Raw genomic sequence first — 27,529 nt, 5'->3', positions numbered from 1 at the left:
TGTTCATGGAGTTCCAATGAAGCTCACAATTTACATCATTGTCCCCAGAACCAATTGTGGCTCATTGGTTCTGCATTGACAGGAAGGATGGAACCAGATACTTTGAAGATTCTGTTACAAGCTAGGCTGTGACTTCCTGGACTTGCACAATAGGGTCGAGTACTGTACGATTCCTGTCTGTGGGGTGCACACAAAGGTTGTTTTGATTAGGTGACTCTCCATCCAATCCAGATAACGATAGCTTAGGAAAACAGAAGTATCAGTGTAAGATTGGAATAAATGCTTCCAGCAGGTGATAGTATTAAAATCCTGAAGGTAAACTATTCAAGCATTCACAACAAAGTGCCAGAGTTTGAAGCACTCATGAATAGCAGTGAAGCTCACGTAATACTAGGGACAGAAAGCTGATTAAATCCGAAATTGATAGCAGTGAGATTTTTAGGGAAAATTTAAGTGTGTATCGAAAGGATAGGCAAATGGGAAATGGAGGTGGTGTGTTTGACGCAGTAGACAAAAAAATCAAATCCACCAAGACAGAATAGAGACTGCAAGTGAGACTGTTTGGGGCTGATTCAGTATCAGGGATGGGCATAAAATGATAACTGAATCCTTCTACTGCCTACTAGATTCATCTCCTTATGTAACCGGAAACGTGTACGCGAGTTCCCCAATCATACTGTAATCATTGGTGGAGACTTTAATCATCCAGTAATGATTTGGGAAAATTACAGTTTTGTTAGTGATGGGTGCCTTCTCTGAAAACTACCAACAACAGATAGTTAGGAAGCTCACAACAAATAGTGGAAATATGTTTGATCTAACATCAACAAATGTAAACATCGAAACAGGTATCAACAATCATGATGCTGTTGTGGCAATAGTGATTACCAAAGTACAATGAACAACTACAATAAGCAGAGAGGTATATATGCTGATCAGCTACAACATTATGACAACCAACCTATTATCTATATAAAACCATACAAGCAACAGCAGCATCGCCTGGCGAGGAATGACTGCTAGTCAGACAGACACACGGTGCATGTAGTCTCAGTGAGTGTGCTGTCCATGTAGAATGGAGAAGACATACAATATATATAAGTTTGACAGAGGGCAGACTGTGATGGCCCAGAGGGTTGACGTGAGCATTTGAGAAACTGCATGACTTGTCAAGTGCTAGAAGTGTGCTGTGGCCATTGTCTTCAACACAAGGAGAAACTAAGATGAAAACACATCCAGACATCTTGAGGTTGGGCAGCCACCCCTCATTACAAGTGTCGGATAGGTGGAGCTAACATCAGATTTTAATGCTGGACAGAGTACAAGCATGTCTCAATATACAGTGCACCAATCACTCCTAATGGTGGGCCTACACAGCTGACGACCCATGCGTGAGCCAATGTTAACACCATGACGTTGGCAACTACGACTGAAATGGTCATGTTATCATTGGCATTGGACATTGGCGCATTGACAGTGTGTTGCATCATCATGTAGGCGACTTGCCTACAACAAATAATTGCATAGCTGTCCGGTATAATGAGTTAATGAAAAAATATTTATTTGTGAAAACTCACAATGAGAAGAAATTTTAAAAAAACAACAGAGAAGTAACAAAAACTAGGAGATCCTATAGTCTTACGGCAAAGATAAAAAACAACTCATGACAAAAAAAAAAAAAAAAACTCTCGCGCGCTTTTGATATCCCTTTGCACCAGACATGAAAAATATCACTGCCACACAGCCCCCCCCCCCCCCCCCCCCCTTAAAGTGCGGAGCCCCAGGCAGGGATATCTTGATACTTGAATTTTATTCGACGTCCAGGTCTGGTGAGCGTCGGGTGTCTCGAGGGCGGTGACGTCGTCGTTTGTGGTGGTGATTCACCTGCCTCGGACGATGCACTGAGCGGTGTTTTTGTATGCTCTGTGTCCATCATGTGTTGATGCACAGGTGTGGTGTCAGAGGTCGGAGAGGATAAAACCCATGCTGGCTTGACACGTTCAATCGATACCTTTGTTGGAACACCATTGTACATTATGTCCACGGTATGCTTATTTCTACTCAGCACTACTTCTACTTATTTCTACTTGTTTTTTATCTTTTCCGTAAGACTATAGGATCTCCTAGTTTTTGTTACTTCTCTGTTGTTTTTTTTAGTTTCTTCTTATTGTGAGTTTTCACGTATAAATATTTTTTCGTTGACTCATTATACCGGACGGCTATGCAATTATTTGTTGTAGGCAAGTCGCCTACATAATTGGTGACCCCGACGTGATTTATATCACTGCCACAGTCTGATGAATCCTGATACCCTCCTCATCATGCTGATAGGAGGGTGCAAATCTGTCATCTTCCAAGGGATGGACAGAGAGAGTCAGGAAGTGCAAACTGGCAGAGGAACGGAGGAGGAGGAGGAGGAGGAGGAGGAGGAGGAGGGGGAGGGGGAGGGGGAGGGGGAGGAAGAGGAGGGGGATGGGGAGGAGGAGGTGGTGGTGGTGGACAGGAAGAAGGGATTGAGGAGATTGCCAAAAGAGAGAGCAGGAGAGGACGTGGAGCTGTAGGAGGCACGGAGAAGATTGAGAGGGGTAGTGAGCAGGAAGAACAGAAAGAGGTTGTGAGGATGCAGGTGAAAATGGAGGAGGCTATGAGGAGGCTGGTAGAAATGGGAGAGATTGTGGGGAGGCATGTGGAGGAGGGACAGGTTGTGAGAAGGCAGATGGAACAGATACAAGGTATGAAGAGGCTGGTGGAACAGGGGTTGGGTATGAATTGGCATGTGGAAGAAGGGTTGGGAACGAAGAGGCAGGTGGAAGATGGGATGGAGAAATAGATGGGGGAAGGTAGATTATGGGAGACAACAGACATATATGTGTGTAGTATCATGTCTTTCATGCGAGACTCAGTTTCCACAGAAAATGTTGGTTTGTTTCCTCATCACGAACAAAAGGATCTTCAAAGAATAATTTTAGATGCCTACAATACATCAGTCCTAGGTTAGTGTAATACAATTTTCACTTTATTGATAAGTATTGAGAGGGACAGTGAAACAAGGAGAGTAACCAGTAGTTCAGCAGCAACTTAGCAGTGCTGCTGCATGACAGTAGCAGCTGGTGCAGGAGAGGGCAGTGCTGTTGCTGCTGGATTATTGGTCAGTCGTCATGTTTTACTACCCCTTACAACAAATATTGATAAAACAAATATCACACTAAACAATCGGAGTCCCCTCTATCAAACTGGCATGTAAAATTCTGCTTTATAAATCATTTTGTTTGTAATGGGGAACAAATGACACTTTTTATCGACACTGGGCATGCAAGAAAGTTGTGATGAGCAGTATTTGTTTGGGCTGCCTCCAAATACACACTGCAAAAACGAAATGGTAGTTCCTCCCATATCTGGCATAGCATGTCCATATTAACGAGTATAATTGCTGCTCTGATGTGCTCCCATTTCCTGCAGGTCTCAAGGTGGGATCTGGTAGACAGCATCCTTCACAAAGTCCGAAGAAAAAATAAAATGGGTTTATGTTTGGAGACCTTGACAGACAGGAAATGTGTCCTCCTCTGCCAACACAGTGACCTGTAAAAGTGTTGTCCGAAGTCTTCCTAACACTCAAGGCCCAATGAGGAGGGGCACAATCCTGCTGCAGTATAATGTCAGTCTGCAAGTCTTCGACCTGTGGAAAAGTAAACTGTTCCAACATGTTCAGATAAACAGTCAGCTAATAGATGCCTCTGCATAGAAAAACTGTCGGACCACACATTTACCTTCAGCTTCACACACAATTTCCAGGCTGAAGTGGGGTTCTCAGAGTCCCAGATCCTCACATTTTGTCTGTTCACCTACCAAACACATGGAAACAAACTTCATCTGTGAACATTACCTTCTTCAGATAGCATAGATCATTGTCAATACGACTCAGAATATGAACTGAAAATGCTATATGCTTTGGCCTGTCATTAGGATGAAGCATATCCAGCAGCTCCACCTTGTAGACATGAAGCTTCAGTCTCTTGTGTAGCACCCTGTGCACCACGGTTGATGGTAGCTGCAACTGTTGAGACATTTTATTGATGAATTTGCTTGGGCTTCCGATAAATGTCTGTTGCAGCCATTCCACATCTGCATCACTCGTCCTTGGATGCCCAAAATTCATCCTCTTCATGATCTTTCTGGACTCCTTGAATTTTGTGTATCACTGTCTGATGGTAAGATGTGATGGTGTTATGTTTTATTCCATCTGATTGGGGGAGGGGCTTTTGCATCAATAACTAAAGTGAAAAAAGAAAAAAAACAAAACTTAAGGTGTATCTGAACATTATGCTACCAACCGCAACTTTTTACCTATCCCTATTTCTGCAATATAAGTATTCAAAGTTGTAAAGGTATTTTGGAACACCCAGTTTATGTTTGTATTTATATGTGTACATATATCTAATATATATTTTTCCCACATGGAATGTTTCCCTCTATTATATGGGTACATATGTATTTATTAGTATGCAGGGTGATTATAATTAAAGTTAAACTTTCAAACCGCTGTAGAAATAACACCACTGGTCAGAATGACGTCAAATTGCAACACAATATTATCGGAGATGGGGGAAAATGTATGGCAGTGTAAGCATCGTAATTTCAGAGTAGTTGACGACAAATGAATCATACAACAATCCCTAAGGTGTGTGTTTGACATTAAACAAACTGTACTACTCAGTGTGCATGGGTGTATGGATGTGATACTGTTAGTTACATAAGCCCACCCACCACGGCAAGATCATATCACATCGGATGGGAAAAATCAGTTTTTAATTGTCCTGAGGCCAAAACACGCATAAAAAGCATCACTCACATATGTTTTAATTGTCCTGGCGCCAAAAACCACAAAAAAGCATCAATCACATCAGTTTTTAATTGTCCTGAGGCCAAAAACCACATAAAAACATCAGTCAAAATCAAATCAGATTATTAATTTCCGTGTGACTGGCGCAGACATGTTCAATATGCTGTCCACCGTTTTCTGCAACAAGCTGAAATCGAGAAACAGCATGTCCACAACTGATCAAAGTGTTTCTGGGGTCACGTTCAGAATGTGTTGCACAATTTGTGCCTTCAATGCAGCCATGTTTGCATTCAGAACACTGAGCACATCTTTCAGATAGCCCCACACCCAGGAGTCATATGTAGTAAGATCAAGTGATCGAGATGGCCAAGCTGTAGGGAAATGGTGGCTGATAATTCTAGCATTTTCGAAATGGTGCTTCAGCAGCTGTTTAACTGGATTTGCAATGTGCAGAGGTGCAGCATCTTGCATAAAACCATCCCATCCACACACCAACACTGTTGGAGAGCTGGAATGATATGGTTGCACAAAAGACACTCATAGCGCTTAGCACTGACGGTACAGATAATGGGACCGAAAGCACCAGTCTCTACAAAACAAATATGATCCTTTGACAAATGATGCCGTAACCCTGCACCACACATTGATCTTTTCAAGATGAAGTGGTTCTGGTTGATTTGCATGTGGATTTTCAGTTGCCCTTATTTGGCAATTCTGTGTATTGACAAATACTGTCAGATTGGAAGTGGGCTTCATCTGCCCACAAAATCTTCCATGGCCAAACATTTTCCACTTCCCTGGGAGCAAGAAATTCTAAAGCAAAGGTCTCTCTTGCTGGCAGGTTAACAGGAATGCTTTCTATGTGGGAATGACCAGCAACAAACTGTCCATGCACATGAACAGACACACAGGAAGACAGTGTTTGTTGGTAATGAGGATCACCCTGTGGCTAAATATGCCTTGGTGCACGGCCAGCACATATTGGCACAGTGTTACACCATCCGGGTTATCTGGATACTTCCCACTGACACCAACCTATCATAACTCCGGAGATGGGAACTTGCCATTCAATATATCCTCTCTTCCCATTACCCACCAGGCCTCAACCTCCGTTAATTTCACGTTGCTGCCGCTCATACCTCACCTGTCATTCAATAACATCTTTGCCTCTGTACTTCCGCCTCAACTGACATCTCTACCCAAACTCTTTGCCTTTACATATGCCTGCTTGTGTCTGTATGTATGTGTGTGTGTGTGTGTGTGTGTGTGTGTGTGTGTGTGTGTGTGTGTATATAGCTGTCCCTTTTTCCCCCCAAGGTAAGTTTTTCCGCTCTCGGGATTCGAATGACTCCTTATCCCCTCCCTTAAAACCCACATCCTTTTGTCTTTCCCTCTCCTTCCCTCTTTCCTGATGAAGCAACCGTGGGTTGTGAAAGCTTGAAATTTGTGTGTGTTTGTGTTTGTTATTGTTTCTATCAACGTACCAACGCTTTCGCTTGGTAAGTTACAGAATCTCTACCATCTGGAGAGCAAGATATATGACACAGCTGAAATACCCTCAGACTTCAAGAAGAATATAATAATTCCAATCCCAAAGAAAGCAGGTGTTGACACATGTGAAAATTACCGAACTGTCAGTTTAATAAGTCACAGCTGCAAAATACTAACACGTTTTCTTTACAGACGAATGGAAAAACTGGCAGAAGCTGACCTTGGTGAAGATCAGTTTGGATTCCATTGAAATATTGGAACACGTGAGGCAATACTGAAGCTACGACTTATCTTAGAAAATAGATTAAGGAAAGGCAAACCTACATTTCTAGCATTTGTAGACTTAGAGAAAGCTTTTGACAATGTTGACTGGAATACTCTCTTTCAAATTCTGAATGTGGCAGGGGTAAAATACAAGGAGCGAAAGGCTATTTACAATTTGTACAGAAACCAGATGGCAGTTATAAGAGTCAAGGGACACGAAAGGGAAGCAGTGATTGGGAAGGGAGTGAGACAGGGCTGTAGCTTCTCCCCAATGTTATTCAATTGGTATATTGAGCAAGCAGTGAAGGAAACGAAAAGAAAAATTCAGAGTAGGTATTAAAATCCATGGAGAAGAAATAAAATCTTTGAGGTTCGCCGACGACATTGTAATTCTGTCAGAGACAGCAAAGGACTTGGAAGAGCAGTTGAATGGAATGGATAGAGTCTTGAAAGCAGGATATGAGATGAACATCAACAAAAGCAAAACGAGGATAATGGAATTTAGCCAAATTAAATCGGGTGATGCTGCCGGAATTAGATTAGGAAATGAGACACTTAAAGTAGTAAAGGAGTTTTGCTATTTGGGGAGCAAAATAACTGATGATGGTTGAAGTAGAGAGAATATAAAATGTAGACTGGCAATTGCAAGGAAAGCATTTCTAAAGAAGAGAAATTTGTTAACATCGAGTATAGATTTAAGTGTCAGGAAGTCGTTTCTGAAAGTATTTGTATGGAGTGGGGCAATGTATGGAAGTGAAACACGGACAATAAATAGTTTAGACAAGAGAATAGAAGCTTTTGAAGTGTGGTGCTACAGAAGAATGCTTAAGATTAGATGGGTAGATCACATAAGTAATGAGGAGGTATTGAATAGAATTGGGGAGAAGAGGAGTTTGTGGCACAACTTGACTAGAAGAAGGGATCAGTTGATAGGACATGTTCTGAGGCTTCAAGGGATCACCAGTTTAGCACTGGAGGGTAGGGCGGATAGTAAAAATTGTAGAGGGAGACCAAGAGATGAATACACTAAGCAGATTCAGAAGGATGTAGGCTGCATTAGGTACTGGGAGATGAAGAACCTTGCACAGGATAGAGTAGCATGGAGAGCTGCATCAAACCAGTCTCAAGACTGAAAACCACAACAACAACAACAACAACAACAACAACAACAACAACAGCAAAGAAGAATGCTTCATAGGATTTTATGCGTCATGCTCACAGGTATGCTCAATGTTTGGGCAATTCTCCATGGACTACACATTTTCACATCACCACTCGTCTTCTTCTGTGTTGGTGTGGCCACTGCTTCCACTGACATCAAATCAATTCGCTTCCTCCCTCCACCAGGTTGCACACCAAAAGAACCCATCTTTCTGAATCATTTTCTCCAGACATATGGCAGTCATCGGACCAAAGCCTTTTTTCAAACCCTTCAGTGTCCGGAACTTCTGCAGAGCAATGTGTGCACAGTCATCATCCTTGTAATACAGCTTTACAAGCAGAGCGCGATCCTGCAATGAGACAGTCATGGCAAATGTCACAGACACGAAAGGAAGAAAAGCCATGTACCCGGTGTGTTTATACCAACTTCAATGGGTCATACGCACGACAAGTGTTTTCGTTTATATATTCTGACATATATAGCCCCATCTATTGATCAATTTTCACATTTTTTTTCCTTCTGCCACATGTTTTCCCCCTTCTCAGATAACATTCCATTGCAATTTGATGTCATTTTGAGCAGTGGTGTTATTTCTACAGCATTTTAAAAGTTTAACTTTAATTATAATCGTCCTGTGTGTCAATAGGTGTATAAGTATATGATACACACATTTGCATGTGTATAGAACTGTTTCAAAGACTGCTGGAAATTTATTTTAATATTTAATAACCATTCAGAGACTGTTAACAATGATACTGATGTTGCTCGCCCCAGTGTTAATATAACAACTGGTCTCTCTCTCACTTTGAATGCTGCACAAAGTCACATAAACACAGGAATGAGGTTTAGATAGTTTACAACCAATTGCCTAAACTCTAAGTATCGGGGCTCTCAGCAGTTGTCCTCTTGCTTCTCCCACTGTCAGCTGAACATGGAATCCTATAATACTTATTATTTAACAGGTTGGGGAGACACTCACACAATAAGATCCGACTTTATTTGGTATAATCCAAATACATTCTTTTAATAAAGCACTGTAAATTATGGGCTGCACCATTCACAACTAATATTATCAAAATGACTGAAGTACTCATTTATTGGTACTTCAGTTGCATAGTCCACTGGAATGTACGGAAGTCTATAACTGTAATATGAATCACACAGTTCAGATAATTGGAGCATGAACACGTCAGGAAGGCCATTATACATTTAGATGAGTAACATAATTCTTGTAATCAGTATTAATGCATCCTAGTGATGTTGCTATTTTCACAAGAGTAAGTGTGATTGATCCCAATGTAACTATTTGAAAATTTCACAGCATGACATCTGAACAATATGTAACTACATACCTGATACTTTTCAAACTCATTATACATCTCTCTCTCACTTTTAAGGTTCATACAGATATTTGTCTGGTACACATTACTTGTTCCATAACTGTTGCAACACCATTGAGTGTTGTTCTCGTGACATGACATACAATTTCAGAATTATCACCTCAAATATATCACCAATACTCAACTGTCAATGCTGACATGAAATACAGAACTTCTGCAACAAGAATTTTAATTACTTGCACAAAATTATTTTAAATTGTATTTTGCAGCTGTGGCATCGACACTGTATGATACTTGCACAATGGGAGCTGAACCACTACTCTCTACAATCACGCTCTGCACTCGTCGCAGAGGTGACTATGAATACAGCCATGTGGGATAGCAGTGATACTACTACAATATGCTTCCAAAATACACAAACTTTTGACATGCTATGTCTGTGACGATGGTAAAAAGAAATATGGTACTAGGAATGAGAGTATTCTTTAAATGGTGGTTAATCATTAAAATAAAATACAGCAGTCTTCAAAAAAAGATACAGAAATGAGCGATAAGCTACACAACTCACTATTAACACATAAACAGTAGTTGCCAACACCAAAAGGACACACAAATAGAATGCTTTCTGGTTGCAGGGATAAAACAGTGACATTTCTCTATGTCCCGTTTTCATTTCATGGAGCTCGTATCATTTCATATGCTGGAGATGGAATAAAAAAAATAAAAAAATACAACCATTTTGTTTCCCAATGATCAGCTATTTTCACTCTGTCACTGCAACTTAACAGCAGCAAGATCATACACTCAACATCTGTACCAAGTCACAACCAGCCTCAAGCTCCGGCAGGAAGCAAGCATAGTTCCATTGTTCTCAGACTCATTAAACAATGTGAATGAAGCCAGTATGGCACTGATATACAAGTGGCACATTGATTTCTAATGTATGCAACCCTCAACAGTAGACTCATAATTGCGCCATTTCTGATCTCTAGTGTGCACAAGTGTTTGTCATTGGAATTGTTCATCTTGACACTTGAACAGTAGTAGTACCAAGTGGAAAAATGACCTAGGCAATGACATTTGTTGCTCATCATCTGTTTGGTTACCAAATGGCACATTCACAATGGAAGGCAAGGAGCTTCCTTAAATTTACTGTGAAATCAGTAGTAGTAGTAGTAGTAGTAGTAGTAGTAGAGGGGTTTTGGGCACACGACAGCAAGGTCTTCAGCGCCCTGTGATACTCAGTGTCACTACAACAAACATGTCTTAGAATGCTGCATCTGTAGATGATCGATCCTTCCTGAAGAAATACTCCCTCACAGCCACAGAGAATGGCTGACTACCAAGAAGCCAGTCAACTGACTTGTCTTCTGGTGACACTAGGAACAAGACTAATTAGAAATTGCGTTTCAGCGAGGGGTCTGTTTTTTTTCTAACAGTGTCAGCCTCATGCACCATGGAAGAATTGCCAAAAGCTACCATTATTGTCTAAGATTTGCAGCCATTACCTGTTGATCTTAGGGATACTCTGCATATTCATGATTTATGTTGCTTCCTACTGACACAAAAAATAAAACCACATACTTTTTCTAAATAATAATTAGCTATTGTTGAACCACCTCTTCAAACTTTCAAACCACCATTCAAATCATTTTTGGTTGGGTCCATCTATCATTCCACAAAAAATCACTGTCCTATCAGTTGAATCTTCCCTTCTGCAAACAAGGGCAAAGTTACATGTGGCAGCATCCAGGCTATAAAAAGTGCATTTCAGAAATTTGAAAGTTACTGTGATTATAATGGCCCCATAACTTGATATAGAAACTGACCTTTATACCAGTTTCATTATCTGAGAGCTCAGCAGCACCCATTTCAACAATCTACACTTTAAAGTAACAAAAACAGCATGTTCAAAACTGGCACTTTTGTACTGACCCAGGTGCACTCTACCACCTACATTTTGTTTTTCAATACTGTTCAATTTTTATGTATGGTAATTTGAAAAGATAGATGTAACAATGCAATCAGATCACGGAATCACCAAACAGATAATAATAGTGAATAAAAATGCCACAAGTAATTAAGAATTTGGTTGTGAGCAGATGTCTGGGGATGAGCACTGTGGCAACTGACATCCTGTTATGCAGCAACAACATACTTACATAAAGAAATTGTACTGTCAATCTGGTGCTCGGAATTATTCAAAGCTAAAAAGTAGTGTTTAGCTCTACACAAAGCCCTTGCCTGAACATTTCCAGCATCGCTAGAATAAAGGGTTGCAATCACAGCAGTTTATTGCTTAGGCAGATTTTAATCAAAATAAATATTCTCTACAACTTATATAGTGTGTCTAAAAATGTACAAACTGTTTTAACTGTTAATTCTGTTGTATTTTAAATATGTTCAACACATCAGATCATAGATTCACTGAGAAAATAGTACATAAAACCTTGAAACAGTATTCATCAACAGTAATGACTCAATTAACAAACAGTACTATAGAAAGAGCCATATTTTACAAGCTCTTTGAGAGAGAAATGCAACAAATTCAATTCTAATTTTGCAACAGTTAGTTTTTAGTACTTGACCAATATTCGGCACCTTTTTCTCTATGGACAACTCCACTGTTTTCAAGAGCTGCCTGATGACAACGTTTTTTACACTCCATTAATCTGGAACATACCACAAAATTCTATAATCAATTCAGATATCACAATTTAAAAAATGTAACAATTCTGGAAATTCCTGGATGGAGCTTCAATAATTAGTCTCACCATGGTCATGGGAGTGTGCATTTTAGTGTCTGTGTGGTTGTATCAGTGAATGCGCATTCTACTAGGGGAAAAAGACCTAGAGTACAAAAGCTAATATGAATGCTGTTTTCTGTTGTGTGTTTCTGTGCATAATCAGCTATAGGTGAACAATTAGCCAATAAATTTGTAGTAAATGGATATGTTACTTTCTGTTGTTAAATAAATTAATGATACAATGTGCAAATATGGTACAACTTGTCATTATATAAGGGAATCATGTTAGTGATTGACATGAAGGTAAGGTTTTAGAGTGAGAAAAAGAAAAAAGAAAACAAAAAACAGTCATGTAGTGAGATACTGAAAAGTGGCACACATCGAATCCAACAAATAAATGTTGATATTTCTATGAAATATAGCACGTAACAAGGACATTAATGGAAAAAGTGTAAATAGTATAGCAACTCCAGAAAAAAGTGTATGGAAAACATCACACGCTTAGAACATAAAAATAAACTATCAACACAGTTACTAACTTTTGTAAATCTGACCACAACTTCATCTGACGAGTGTGGTTAGTTTGATGCTCCTTGACCGTTCGTTGTTCTTCTTTGAGCTGGCGACTCAATTTTTCCTGTTCATTTATCATGTTTGTTAACTTTTCTCTATAAAGTAGAAGGAAGAGAATTATTGCATGAATTGAAAAAAATGCAGAAGTTTAGTAGTAAAGGAAACCACTCACTGGATAGCACAAGAGTTAAGTCATTGACAGGCAAACGCAAAAGAGAATGAAAATCGGGCGCGCGCGCGCGTGCGCATATATATATATATATATATAATAGAAAGAAACTTCCACATGGGAAAAATATATTAAAACACAAGCAGACATATTTAAAGGCAAAGAGTCTTTGCCTTTAAATATGTCTGCTTGTGTCTGTGTATGTGCGGATGGATATGTGTGTGTGTGTGTGTGTGTGTGTGTGTGTGTGTGTGTGTGTGTGTGTGTGCGCGCGCGCAAGTGTACACCTGTCCATTTTTTACCCTAAGGGAAGTCTTTCCGCTCCCGGGATTGGAATGACTCCTTACCCTCTCCCTTAAAACCCACATCCTTTCGTCTTTTCCTCTCCTTCCTGAAGAAGCAACCATCGGTTGCGAAAGCTAGTAATTCTGTGTGTGTGTTTGTGTGTTTTGTTCATATATATATATATATATATATATATATATATATATATATATATATTAAAAACAAAGATTCCAAGACTTACCAAGCGGAAAAGCGCCGGTAGATAGGCACAATGAATAAAACACACACACAGAATTTCGAGCTTTTGCAACCGCCGGCTGCTTCGTCAGGAAAGAGGGAAGGAAAAGGAAAGATGAAAGGATGTGGTTCAACTCCTTTGGTTCCATCAGATTCACCTGGTCCTACTCCAAATCCCATGCCACCTTCCGTGACGTTGACCTCCATCTGTCCAATGGCCAGCTTCACACATCCGTCCACATCAAACCCACCAACAAGCAACAGTACCTCCATTATGACAGCTGCCACCCATTCCATATCAAACGGTCCCTTCTCTACAGCCTAGGCCTTCGTGGCAAACGAATCTGCTCCAGTCCTGAATCCCTCGACCATTACACCAACAACCTGAAAACAGCTTTCGCATCCTGCAACTACCCTCCCGACCTGGTACAGAAACAGATAACCAGAGCCACTTCCTCATCCCCTCAAACCCAGAACCTCTCACAGAAGAACCCCAAAAGTGCCCCACTTGTGACAGGATACTTCCCGGGACTGGATCAGACTCTGAATGTGGCTCTCCAGCAGGGATACGACTTCCTAAAATCCTGCCCCGAAATGAGATCCATCCTTCATGAAATCGTCCCCACTCCACCAAGAGTGTCTTTCCGCCGTCCACCTAACCTTCGTAACCTCTTGGTTCATCCCTATGAAATCCCCAAACCACCTTCCCTACCCTCTGGCTCCTACCCTTGCAACCTCCCCCGGTGTAAAACCTGTCCTATGCACTCTCCCACCACCACCTACTCCAGTCCTGTAACCCAGAAGGTCTACACGATCAAAGGGAGAGCCACGTGTGAAAGCACCCACGTGATTTACCAACTGACCTGCCTGCAGTGTGACGCTTTCTATGTGGGAATGACCAGCAACAAACTGTCCATTCGCATGAATGGACACAGGCAGACAGTATTTGTTGGTAATGAGGATCACCCTGTGGCTAAACATGCCTTGGTACACGGCCAGCACATCTTGGCACAGTATTACACGGTCCGTGTTGTCTGGATACTTCCCACCAACACCAACCTATCCGAACTCCGGAGATAGGAACTCGCCCTTCAGTATATCCTTTCTTCTCGATATCCGCCAGGCCTCAACCTCCGCTAATTTCAAGTTGCCGCCGCTCATACCTCACCTGTCTTTCAACAACTTCTTTGCCTCTGTACTTCCGCCTCGACTGACATCTCTGCCCTTACTCTTTGCCTTTAAATATGTCTGCTTGTGTCTGTGTATGTGCGGATGGATGTGTGTGTGTGTGTGTGTGTGTGTGTGTGTGTGTGTGTGTGTGCGCGAGTGTACACCTGTCCTTTTTTTCCCCGTAAGGGAAGTCTCTCCGCTCCCGGGATTGGAATGACTCCTTACCCTCTCCCTTAAAACCCACATCCTTTCGTCTTTCCCTCTCCTTCCCTCTTTCCTGAAGAAGCAACCATCGGTTGCGAAAGCTAGTAATTCTGTGTGTGTGTTTGTGTGTTTTGTTCATTGTGCCTGTCTGCCAGCGCTTTCCCGCTTGGTAAGTCTTGGACCTATGCTTGTGCTTTTTGTACAGCCAACACAATGTAGGTGCACAGATGTATGTGTGGGGGGGTGAGGGGGGCGCCCATTCTGAGTTCGTCCAAGGATTTAAGCTAGCAAAGTTTAACACTTACACTATTCAGTGAGTGGTCTCCTTTACTGATAAAATTATTTACATTCTGCCACAACTTTCCTACTACATCAATGTAAAAGTTTGTGTATTTTTCATTATACATCATACCTCATGGACTTATTTTTATCTGCTGGAGTGCTGCTTACATAAAGCTGAATTTCCTCTGATACCATTTCGAGTTTTACTTTTGTCATGTTGCACTGTGCCTCTAAAAGAGCAATCTGTGATTCTCTAGAATTTATTTCATCTTTCAATGCTCGTACTTCCTGCAAAATAAATGACTATGAAGACCAAATGCAGGGAATAGGTGGAAATTTATTTACTTCAAATAAATAATTTATTTTAGCCTGCACTAGAACAAAAATAAATAAATAAATTTATTTCATAACACCAAGTTCAAAAAGTAGTTCATTTATTTGCTGAAGATAAATTCTTAAAATGTTTCCTTTATTTCTCCACTAAAGCACTGTAATGTTCAGCAGTTCAACTGCCAGTGTTATGATGGGTATGAATAAAACACATTTTAAAAAAGAGACAAATTTTAGTTGTAGCATAAAACAAACTGCATTATATGAGGGGGGGGGGGGGGGGCAATGGGGGGAGGGGAGAGAGAGGACGAGGAGAGACAGGTTAAAGAAACAAGAACAGGTAGTAATCAAATTCATGAAATCAACAATTTTAACAATATAGTGCACAGGACAGTTGTTAACAGCATTTCCAAAACTGAACTTACTTTGTATTCTTGAGCAAAAATGTCACAAACATGGGGCAATATTTAAGTAACACTGGAGAGTGTGATACTGATTCTCATTGTGAGTGAAAAATTGTGTTGAATTTCGTTGGTATCCAGTGTCAGGCAAGCCAACAATTTTGCTAGACCAGAAACATTTAACTTACCGTAGTCATAATAAATGTGCAACTAAACTGTTTAAAAATAGCTTTTTAGTGACATTGACTGTTGATAAAAACTTTTTTATTTTGAAAATAAAACTATTCAACCACTGATGGGAGCCAACTGTGACTTTGTTTTTGAATATAAGTTGTGACTGCTAAGGAATTGTTAAGATCCCCTGACACTGCAGAACCTCCACAATAACGTCTAGTAGTAGGCTGAACACTTTTTTCAAGTATATTTTGGTTAACATTGATAGTCACATGGTGGTCCTTTGATGGAAAGAAGATCCTACCCCTCTATCTGGGCTTGTTCTCCCCACACTAATTCACTGTTTGTGTTTTACATAACTGTTGAGTGTTTATTTTTATTGTTAGATTTTGTTGTACTGTTACTTGTTATGCTTTCCTGTCACTTACTAAAACAAAAATAATCTAATAAAAGGAAAACAAATATGCTGTCAGATAATGATACTCAAATTGTCCAATATAACACCAAAGAAAAAACCAGATCTGTGTATCAAATAAAATATTTTTCTTTTCCTCCTTGTACCTCTTAATATGTCACAAAGGTAAAAGTAAAATTAACACTCAATTATCAGTTCATTAGTCATAACTGACATCTCACTGAACCAGAAATACCTACGGAAAATATGGCAAAGAGTTACGCAGGAAACAGCTTAAATAGTGAATGTCCCAAACAGTACTTTGTGAAACTTTAAACTGCCACAATATGACTTTAATTTCATAAAAAAGCACAAATCAATGACAAAAGCTAGTGAAAATAATTACACCAGCCACTCTGGCAAAACTGGTTATGATATCAAAAGTAGACAAGTAGCTATCGAGAACTCACTACTGGCAAAGTTTGAAGGGACAGCAAACAGAATATTCCAGAAACACCCTTTACTTAACACCTTCAAATGCAATTACAGCTGTCAGTTAAATCAGTTAATACACCAAAACTCATGCAATCTGGTGAGAAGATTCTTACACATTGCCAACAAACATTACTGCTTCACCGAAGCTCAACAAACCCTCACATTGCAAAAGTTATTTTTTGGTATTGTCTCAATACTGATAACATCGTTCGAATTTCTTTTTCTGCAGATGCTGTTAATGGTGTCAGTTATCTTGAGATGCTGGAGCTGTATCTAGTAGCTCAATTAGTGTGACTGTAAACTGACAAGACTTTCTTCAGCTTGAAGTAAGACATGTCCCAAACAATGTCTTTCCTGTATTTTTGATTGACATAGGTTTAGATATTTCAAAGCATCATAAGATACCCCTAGGTAACTTTCTTACCCAACATTTGATCTTTTTCTTCTGAGTTGTCTATTTTACTGCAAGCCTGTTATACACATCCACAGCCTGAAGAGCAGAACTATAGAGGTACTTCTGTTGATAAAAGTATATTATGAAATATATGGACAGAGCCAGGTTACAGATTCAAAATTGGTGCACCAAGTCAACCATAGCCCATTCTTGCAAACTAATTGTATGTCATGTTATTCTTCGGTAAAGTTGTGAAAAACCTTTCAACAAAACTAATGCAAGCAAACAGAAACAACAGTTTTTGTTAAAATTTACTGTGTATTTTGAGATGTAGAAGCTAATCTTCATCTGTCATTACATTTTGGCAGTTTATAGAGAGCAGGGCCCACTGGTCTGTTTGTCTTATGACCTGAGACACTTTACTGTGTACAATACAGTATTTGCATATTACACTGGTTTGCAAGATTAATATACAACAACTGTATTTTGTGATATAAAACACACATAGTTGTAATCAGTTAACTAAAAATGCTAGCCATTAAATGGGAAAATATGGATGATATGATCCTGTGATCAAGCAAGCACAACAATAGGCAATAGAGTAGTACATATGGATTCAAAATAGAACATCAAGTGTCAAAAGTACACTACATAGATCAGCTCCAAAGATCAACATGTAATGAAAAACTATAAATATGTGTTATGGTTATGCTTAAAATTGTATCTTAGAACTCATCCTAATTACAAACTGATGTCTCATAAATCAGGACTGTTTTCATACCTGTTCAATTTTTGCTGTAGTGCTCTCCAGACCAGCAGCTGTTGAATCATATATTTGCTTCTTTTGCTCATATTCTGTCGTTACTTCCTGACATTGTTCTCGTAACGGCCGTAATTCTGGCAAATATACAGAACGAAATAAAGTTAACACTATGCAGAACGAGTAATTCTGTCAGAGTTGGGAGCTGACTTAATAAGGTAAAAATATTGTCACAAGCATTTTGGGATATATTATGGGTATCAATCCTTAAGAGAACAGGTTCATTCCTTCAAATCATATAAGAACATATAAATAGAGGGAGTGAGACGACATGTTTTCTCTCAGCTTTAGTTCTTGGTGATATATTCCTCACTTGATGATAGCCAAGAAAATTTCCTCTTAAACAGGCATTTCTCAAAAGAAGACTCATCTCAATATTTTAAAATTCAGCTGCAAAAATATAAGGCCTTGTGTTGAATTCATCTGAACAGTGGACATCCTCAAAAATAGACATGGACTCTGAAATGTATCCCCCAGCAACAATTACAACTACCATATAACAGATAGCATGAAAGAAAAAGACAGTTGTAAATAAACAAAAACAATCATTATCACGCATTTGAAGGCTTTGTTAGTTAAAGTGCATACTGTTTCTGTCTGCAAGTGAGAGCACTCATGCAACTTTAATGCTAAATCCTCACTGGTTAAAATTGAATGAAAAGGTTGAGGTCATCAATGTTTATGAAGTGGAAAAGCTTAGTGTTAGAAATATGGCCATGATGTTTGCTGTTGGAAAAACAAAGATCAGTGACATTTTAAGAAAAGAAAAGAATATTACGTAATTATGAACTGGAAACAATGACCTTACCAGTAAATGCACTTTTTGCAACACAACAGGCTTAACGGTTGAGAATTTGGCTTTTGAATGGCTCTGCCACGCTCACAGCAAAGTTTTGCCCGCTAGTGGACCTCAGATCTACAATAAAGCACTCGCAATTGCCAAGGAGTTAGTATTTCACGTATTTTAGTATTTGTAGGCTGGCTTGAGAATTTTAGGAGAAGACACCACATCATCTCTTTTCTAATCATGTCTGGTGAATCCAGTTCATCTTGTAACATTACAGGACATATTGAAGTATTCGATACTGTAGACTTTTAGGGGATGTCGATACAGATATGCACAATGTAAAGGGAAACTTTGGTGATGTTTAAATATTGTACTGTGTCAATATTAGGACATTTTGAACAGAAAGAACAAAAATAGAATTAATGTAAATATATATTAGTGTTAGTAACCTATTTTCATTCAATTTTGTAATTATATTTCATTTTGTAAAAGAAAGACTCACTGTTTGCTGTAGCTCTGATTAATTGTATAAATTATCAGTTTTGAGCTAAATTATTTCGTATAATATGGGCAAGATACTTTTAAAAACTCACCAGCTAAAGAGAAAGTCTGTAAATGAACATTTAATGCACACTTCTGGAACTTTCTATGGAGAAATTCTATATTATGATCGCAAAAATACAAAAACTTGTGAAAACTGTTTCATAACCTAATTTCGAAAGACGATTTGTATCAAGAAACATTGCTAAAAAGATTTATTTACGTTTTGAAACACGATTTAAATCATTTTACATATAAATAGTTGTTCTAAATCACTCAAGAAATATCCAGAATCAAATGTCAAGATATTTCTGGAAACATCGGTACAAATCTGGTGAAGGTTATCCAGAAGCTGGTAGAAAAATGTTATAAAATCTATTTGGAAATTATGCTTGTAAGAATTTATATGTACTGATCCTTTTACTTACTTTAATCTGTACTAAAATTCTGTAATGTCTAATTTAGTTTTAAGTCGTGAATTGCTATCGTATTGTAAACAAAACATTGTCAAAGACTCTCATTGTTTGGAAAGATATTAATACACCTAGGAGTTGTCAGTTGCCAGTTGGGATATGCAGTGCGGTTAGCTCGGAGAGTCAGTTGTTGAGTCTGTGAAGTCTGTCAGTTCTGTTTTGTAAATAAACGTCTGTAATGAAGAATTACTTGTTGTCGTCAATATGAACTCAAGACCTTTTGCACGAAGCAGACACCTCCTAATGCAACGTATTAATTTGGTGTTGAGGAGCTGAAATGTTATAATTTGGTTGAGGAAGCTGGGATGTTATAATTTGGTGGAGGAGCTGGGATATGACGACCACCCAGTGATTTTTCAAAATAAAATACGTCTCTTCTGGGATCACAAGAAGAAAATACGTCTGTTTTGGGACCACAAGAAGAGGATATACGACGGACCAGTCATTCTTCAGAAGTAAATACGTCGATTCTGGGGTCACAAGAAGCGGAGTGAATCAACCGAGCGAAACCATCCTGGAATTGAAGAAATTTCGCAAAACACGGACACCAACGACCGCCGACGGACACTAAGATAAGTACCCGCTTCCTAAAATAATGGAAAAAGACTCTGATTTCAGTATTGACAGCGGTGTATCGAGTACACCTACTAGGGAAAGTGCTTCTGACAGTGTAGGAATGTTGGAAATGTTACAACAAATGTTTTCAGAATGTTAAACTCGAAGTTGGATAACACAAACTCGAAGATGGACGATTCTCGTGCCGAATTATGTCAACAAATTGAACAGACACAACAACAGATGGACAGGTCGATTTCGAAGGCTGTGTGTGATTTAAAATCAGAAATAAATTCAAATACAGAACAGATTGCTCACACTAATCAGGTTCTCGAAGAATGGCGAATTACTTTTGAGTCAAACCAAAAAGAACTTAGTTGTCGTGTGGACACGGTTGAGAGCAAAATTTCTGTCCTTGAAACTGATTTAAGTAACGAAATTTCAAATAACCAGTCAAAACTTAAAAAAGTTGTTGATTTTGTAAATGATGAAAATTCTCAATTGAGAAATGAATTTGACCAGACAAAACGATTTTTTGAAAGCGAAATTGAATCTTTCAAATCTGATACTGACAAAAAGGTCACAGAAATTTGTAGTAGAGTAGGTAATGTCGAAAAAACTGTAGACAGAAAATTTGTAGAAATACAAGAAACTATGTTGCAAAAAGGTTTTAGTAATAGTTGTAATGGGGTACGGGGAAATTTTCCCATTAAAACTTATCCCGGTGACAAGAATATACACCCAAAAGACTTCATGCAATTCTGCAAGGAGCAGTTCACATCCATAATAACAGATAGTGTTAAGATAAAATTTGTAAAGAAATTACTTGATGGTGAGGCGCTTTCGTGGGCCAATCAGAATTGTTCCGCGGAAATGTCCTTTGAAGATTTCGAAAAATGTTTTCTAACCAAATTTTGGTCTGAAACTGAGCAAGCTCGAATCAAAAGTGAATTCTTGAATGGTCCTAGTTACAGAGAATCTGATGGGTCAATGAAAGCCTATAGTGAGAAACAGTTGCAAAAATTAGTGCATCTGGATAAGCCATTTGATGAGCTAACTCAAATTGATGCACTAAAACGGAGACTTCCGAAAAGAGTACAATGGGGTTTAGTATATGGTCCAGATGAGTCCATAGAACAATTCTTGAAATATGTGGACAAACTTGATAGAGCCTTTGAACAAAACAACAGATTTAACGACATTGTAGGTTCATCACACAGAGGGTGGGAACCGAACCGTGGAAATAATAACAATAATAGTGAACGAAGAAACTTTAACAACAACAGGGATAATTATAATAGCAATGACAGAAGAAATTTTGGTAGGAATGATCAGTACTTTAATTCAAACAGAGAATGGGAAAATCGAAACAGGTCCTGGGGTAATGACATGAGAGAAGGTAACCCGAGGCAGGGAAACGACAGACATAGGCCTTTAAACGACTAAATGCTCCACTGGGAGTCTGTCAGTTTAGGGCAAGGAATTTTCAAAATCAGGCTAATTTCACCCGGAACAGACAGCACTATAATCAGAGACCTAACCAGTATAGACAGTATGCTTATGATTGATCTGTAGATAGAGGTAATGAAAACATTAAATTTGACAGGAAATTTTGGAATGTCATCAGAGAAAATACTAGAAACAACTGTAATAGGAACCAGGCTACCTTTGATGAAGTAGGCTTAGAAGATTATATAATTGCAAATTTATATAATCAAGAAGAAGAACCTAATGCTGAAATGAAAGGTAAGGATAACTTTGATAATTTTGGATTGTACAAACTTATGTGTGGTGATGTTTTAGACGTAAGTTGTCATAATGATGTTCGTACTGAAGTTTCTGGAAAGTCTGATATTCATGTGGATGTGGTTGGTGAAGATGGTGTTGTGAGTAATGTTGGTGATAGTAGTAGTGTTTGTAGTGTAAGCTCAGGCAATGATGATGATAATGTTGATGTTAAGGCTAATGGCGATTATGTACTAGAAGATTTTGATGGTGAATTGGATGGAATAGTTTATGTTGAAGTTAAGGAGGATGTTATAAGCAAAAGTGTTGAGAATAGTTGTGCCAGGAACTCTAACTACATTCCACATGAGAATCAGATTGTGCCAGTTCAGCTTAGTAATACATCAGGAGACAGGGGGGTTGATTGTGCTGATGCATCTGAGATTATTTTGAAATCTGTTTGGGACAAATTTAAAGATTACAGTGATGACAATGATGTTAAGATCAAATTAAGGGAAATTTGTGAACCAGTTTCTGCTTTTAAGCCTAATGAAATCATCAAACGGGGTACTAGTCAGGATGTGTGTGAGGTAAATAGTAATCCAGACATTCCAGTAAATTCCAGTAGACCTAGAAGTTTGAAGAAAGTATTGCCTAATAAAGAAAACCTAAATATGGAACAGAGGTATGATGAGATAGCAGAAGATCTTTTGTATGAAGAACAGGAAGAAAGGGAAAACACCACTATTGGTAGTCCATACATAAAAATTAAAGCTGCAGGTTGGGAAGGGTATTGTTTGATTGACACAGGGAGTCCAATTAGTGCCATTTCAAGCAAATTAAGAGATATAATTAAGCATGATCCTGACTTTGTTGAATTACCAGTTGTTGGAATAAAAATTAGAGGCATTACCGGCAAACTGAGCAAAATTGTTAATAGACAGGTGTTGTTGTCCTTCAGTATAAATGATGTACAGTTTACTCAAGGATGTCTTGTAATAAGTGACCTAAATGAGAATGTACTGTTGGGTATGGACTGGATATTAAAAGCTAATGCAGCATTTGATTGGGAAAAGAGTTTGTTTACCTTTATTGATCCTAAGACGAGAGTATGTTCCAGTACTGACATGTCGGTTCAAAACTGTGCTGATAAGGGAATTTAAATTAGGGACGTTACATTTTCTAAAGACAGTGGTTATTGTGTAGAGGAAATTACTGAGGATTATGATGATGGAGAATATGGGGATATAGTTCAAGAAAAATTACGGGAATCAGATAATTTAAACCAAGAACAGAAGATAGAGTTAGAAAGATTATTGTGGAATTACTGTGATGTTTTTGATGATAGACCTGGCAGAGTAAAGAATTATCAATGTAAACTCAGATTAAAACCACATGAGCCATTCTTTATAAAACCTTATATTGTACCCATTGCAAAGAGAAAAGATGTAGAAAAGGAACTTCAAAAGATGGAAGAGTGGGGCATCATTGAGAGAAGTAAGAGCCAATACAATAATCTTTTGGTAGTGGTTGCAAAATGTGATGGCAGTGTCAGGCTTGTACTAGATTCAAGACACCTAAATAAGTATCTGGAAAGAGAGACCGATCATCCCGAGAATATAGACGAATTACTTCATAAATTTGAAAGAATAAAATACATGACCAGTTTAGATCTCACATCAGGATTTCACCAAGTAGAATTAGAAAATGATTCCAGAAAGTATACTGCCTTTTTGTATGGGGGAAGATGTTACCAGTATTGTGTGGTACCATTTGGGCTGAATGTCTCAGTAGCCGAATTCATTAGAGCACTTGACTTTGTTTTGGGAAAAGATCTTTTATCAAAATTAACTGTGTATGTAGATGACATTTTGATCACTGGAGAAACTTGGGAAGAACATGTTAATACTTTGAGGGAGGTTTGCAATAGTTAATCTATTGCAAACCTCCCTCAAAGGGGGAATGTCACTTAAATTATCTAAATGTAAGTTTGGTATGAAAAAATTGAAGTTTCTGGGGCACAGTATTTCTGAGGAAGGTATTTTGCCAGATCCTGAAAAACTCGAGGCAATTGCAAAATTCCCTATTCCAAAAACCAAGAAACAACTAAAGTCATTTTTCGGGATGTGCGGTTACTACAGAAAGTTCATTAGTACCCAAGCTCTAAATGCTCCAAGTCTTAACAGATTGCTGAAGAAAAACGCAATGTGGGTTTGGGATCAGGAATGTGAAGCTGCTTTTGAAGAAATAAAAACACAGTCATGTAACAGTCAAATTTTGTACCGTCCTGATTTAAGTTTACCTTTTTGCATTATGGCAGATGGTAGTGATTATGGCCTAGGTGCTCACCTTTTCCAAGAAGTAAATATAAATGGGAAAATAGAACACAGGTCTATTGCTTTTGCTAGTCGAACCTTGAAAAAACATGAGAGGCAATACACTGTTACCGAGAAAGAGCTTTTGGCCATTTACTGGGCATTTTCTAAATTCAGAAATTATTTATTGGGAAACCAGGTAGTTGTCTACACAGACCATAAGGCATTAATTTATATTCAAGAATGTAGGTTGCATCATGGAAGGATTACCAGGTGGGCACTCTTGTTACAACAATTTAATTACTCAATAAAATATCTTAGAGGACCCGATAATGTAGTTGCTGATGCTTTATCTAGACTACCTGTGGGGGGGGGGGGGGGGGGGGGGGGGGGACTTTGAAGATGACAGTGGGGAATGTGAAAAAGAATTCAAAATTATGTATTTAAGAGGGGTGGACAATGAACAAGAAATCAGAGACATTTGTAATGACATCCGACGGAATCAGAACCACGATGAGAACTGTAAACTGGTCAAAAGTTATTTAGTGAAAAAGGGACATGAAAAAGTGGGAGATTATTACAAAATCTACAAGGGGATTCTATTCAAGAGAAACAGTGTAGATAGCGATGTATGGAAATTATGTTGGCCTGAACAGTACATCAATGTACTCATCAAGTACATTCATGAAAGTTTTGGTCATTGTGGGATTCAAAAGTGTATCCAGAAAATACAAGAAAATGTGTACTTTAACAACATAGCCAGGAGGGTTAGAAAAATTTTGACGGGTTGTGACAGGTGCCAAAGAGTAAAAGTATCCATCCAAACTTGTCGAGGATTGATGCAAAACATCTTACCAAAAGAACAACACGAGTTAGTCACTGTCGACTTATATGGACCATTACCGAAGACCAGAGGAGGCTATTGCTACATTTTTGTTATGGTTGATGTTTTTTCAAAATTCATTAAGTTATACTCTCTTCACAAGGCAAACAGTAAGAGCATTATTTCAAAAATCAGAGGAGACTATTTTGGCAGGGTTGGAAAACCTCAGAAAATCTTATCAGACAATGGGACTCAATTTACTTCTGGAGTATGGAAAGCTTTTGTTGAAGATGAAAATATAAGTCACATTCTTATTTCAGCTTATCATCCGTCAGGAAACCCTTCGGAGAGATACATGAGGGAAATTGGGCGATTCTTTAGAACCTACTGCAATACTGATCATGCTAGTTGGATTGACTATGTTGAGAAATTCGAAGATGTTGTGAACAGCCTACAGCATTCCTCAACAGGGTTTTCGCCTTATGAAATACAGTACAATAGCAAACCACCACATCCAATTAGTGATTTCATTGATTTTTCCAGTCTGCAAACCATTAAGTACTCAAGAGAGAGAGAGAGGAAATAGTGAGAAAGACCATGAAATCTCAAGGTGATAAGAGGAAATGTAGACATGACAAAAGATTGAAGCCTACTCAATTTAAAATTGAAGACTTGGTCCTTGTTAAAACACAAGAGAAGTCTAAAGCCATCAGTGGTGAATTAAAAAAAAAGTTTTTTGACATATACATTGGACCTTTCAAGATTCAGGACAATCCTCATCCGAATGCTTACCGTCTAGTCTACCCAAATTCTGGCAGACTGTTTGGACTATGAAACATGATCGAACTAAAATTGTATAAAAAAATGTAAAAAAGTATTTTAGATAATAGATGTTTATAGACTTTTATATGTAATCTTACCAGGATATTTTTGTATACTTTGTTATGTTGTATTTATCTGATTCCTCAGGGGAGCATACATTCTTTGTGTGCTAAGTGTTTGGCGAGCACTAGGTCCCCTAGCTATGCAATTGTCATATTTCATTTTCGTATTCTGGCATTGCATCTTACACTTATTCTGTGATCCTGTATAATCAATTTTCTCCATCTGTCAGTCTATCCTCTCTTAGCTTTAAGAAATTATTTAGAGTAAATTTTCTTGAGTAATTAGACTTTAGAGAATTCAAATTTCTGTGTCCTTAAAAACCGGTCCACCGACTATTAAATGCTTTTGCTAATGTTTAACTGGGTTTGACCACTGTATGCTGTATATTCATAGCGGACTGTGCTATTGCAGCCTGTGATAGCCTGCAGTGTATATGGAAACCATACGGACTGTGAAGATGAGACTGAAATACAGTGTGTGGCATTGAGGTATACCGACCTTTAAGGAAGAAGATCACCGACCTTCAAGAAAGAAGACACCAAAGATATGTGTAAAACTTTTCTGTTTTGTAATGTAAGGACATCAACCCTTCCGTGTTTCACGTGGAAGTGCTGATGGGGGGGTTGTGTAACATTACAGAACATATTGGGACATATTGAAGTATTCGATACTGTAGACCTTTAGGGGATGTCGATACAGATATGCACAATGTAAAGGGAAACTTTGGTGATGTTTAAATATTGTACTGTGTCAATATTAGGACATTTTGAACAGAAAGAACAAAAATAGAATTAATGTAAATATATATTAGTGTTAGTAACCTATTTTCATTCAATTTTGTAATTATATTTCATTTTGTAAAAGAAAGACTCACTGTTTGCTGTAGCTCTGATTAATTGTATAAATTATCAGTTTTGAGCTAAATTATTTCGTATAATATGGGCAAGATACTATTAAAAACTCACCAGCTAAAGAGAAAGTCTGTAAATGAACATTTAATGCACACTTCTGGAACTTTCTATGGAGAAATTCTATATTATGATCGCAAAAATACAAAAACTTGTGAAAACTGTTTCATAACCTAATTTCGAAAGACGATTTGTATCAAGAAACATTGCTAAAAAGATTTATTTACATTTTGAAACACGATTTAAATCATTTTACATATAAATAGTTGTTCTAAATCACTCAAGAAATATCCAGAATCAAATGTCAAGATATTTCTGGAAACATCGGTACAAATCTGGTGAAGGTTATCCAGAAGCTGGTAGAAAAATGTTATAAAATCTATTTGGAAATTATGCTTGTAAGAATTTATATGTACTGATCCTTTTACTTACTTTAATCTGTACTAAAATTCTGTAATGTCTAATTTAGTTTTAAGTCGTGAATTGCTATCGTATTGTAAACAAAACATTGTCAAAGACTCTCATTGTTTGGAAAGATATTAATACACCTAGGAGTTGTCAGTTGCCAGTTGGGATATGCAGTGCGGTTAGCTCGGAGAGTCAGTTGTTGAGTCTGTGAAGTCTGTCAGTTCTGTTTTGTAAATAAACGTCTGTAATGAAGAATTACTTGTTGTCGTCAATATGAACTCAAGACCTTTTGCACGAAGCAGACACCTCCTAATGCAACATATTAATTTGGTGTTGAG

General features: G+C 38.3%; 2 protein-coding genes across 3 annotated transcripts in view; one reads left to right on the top strand and one right to left on the bottom strand.

Annotated features, from left to right (window-relative positions):
- Window positions 1–11,366: 11,366 nt before the first annotated feature.
- Window positions 11,367–27,529, bottom strand: part of LOC126335082 (intraflagellar transport protein 81 homolog) — a 136,066-nt gene continuing 119,903 nt past the window's right edge. For both annotated transcript variants that reach the window (XM_049997977.1, XM_049997976.1), the window contains exons 10-13: window positions 17,734–17,849; window positions 14,895–15,052; window positions 12,384–12,512; window positions 11,367–11,769 (exon numbers count right to left, since the gene is read on the bottom strand). In XM_049997977.1, the coding sequence (XP_049853934.1) occupies window positions 11,667–11,769; window positions 12,384–12,512; window positions 14,895–15,052; window positions 17,734–17,849 (506 nt within the window). In that variant the 3' untranslated portion in view covers window positions 11,367–11,666. The remainder of the gene's footprint in view (window positions 11,770–12,383; window positions 12,513–14,894; window positions 15,053–17,733; window positions 17,850–27,529) is intronic.
- On the top strand, window positions 19,534–26,812 carry LOC126335087 (probable basic-leucine zipper transcription factor E). The gene is made up of 2 exons (XM_049997984.1): window positions 19,534–21,873; window positions 26,287–26,812. Exon 1 carries the CDS (start codon window positions 20,281–20,283, stop codon window positions 21,571–21,573), a length of 1,293 nt encoding a protein of 430 aa, XP_049853941.1. The 5' UTR covers window positions 19,534–20,280; the 3' UTR covers window positions 21,574–21,873; window positions 26,287–26,812.

This window comes from Schistocerca gregaria, chromosome 2, assembly GCF_023897955.1.
Source record: "Schistocerca gregaria isolate iqSchGreg1 chromosome 2, iqSchGreg1.2, whole genome shotgun sequence".
Classification (NCBI taxonomy): Eukaryota; Metazoa; Arthropoda; class Insecta; order Orthoptera; family Acrididae; genus Schistocerca; species Schistocerca gregaria.
The sequence above is the reverse complement of the archived record's forward strand: the minus strand, read 5'-3'. Positions and strand labels throughout refer to the sequence as shown.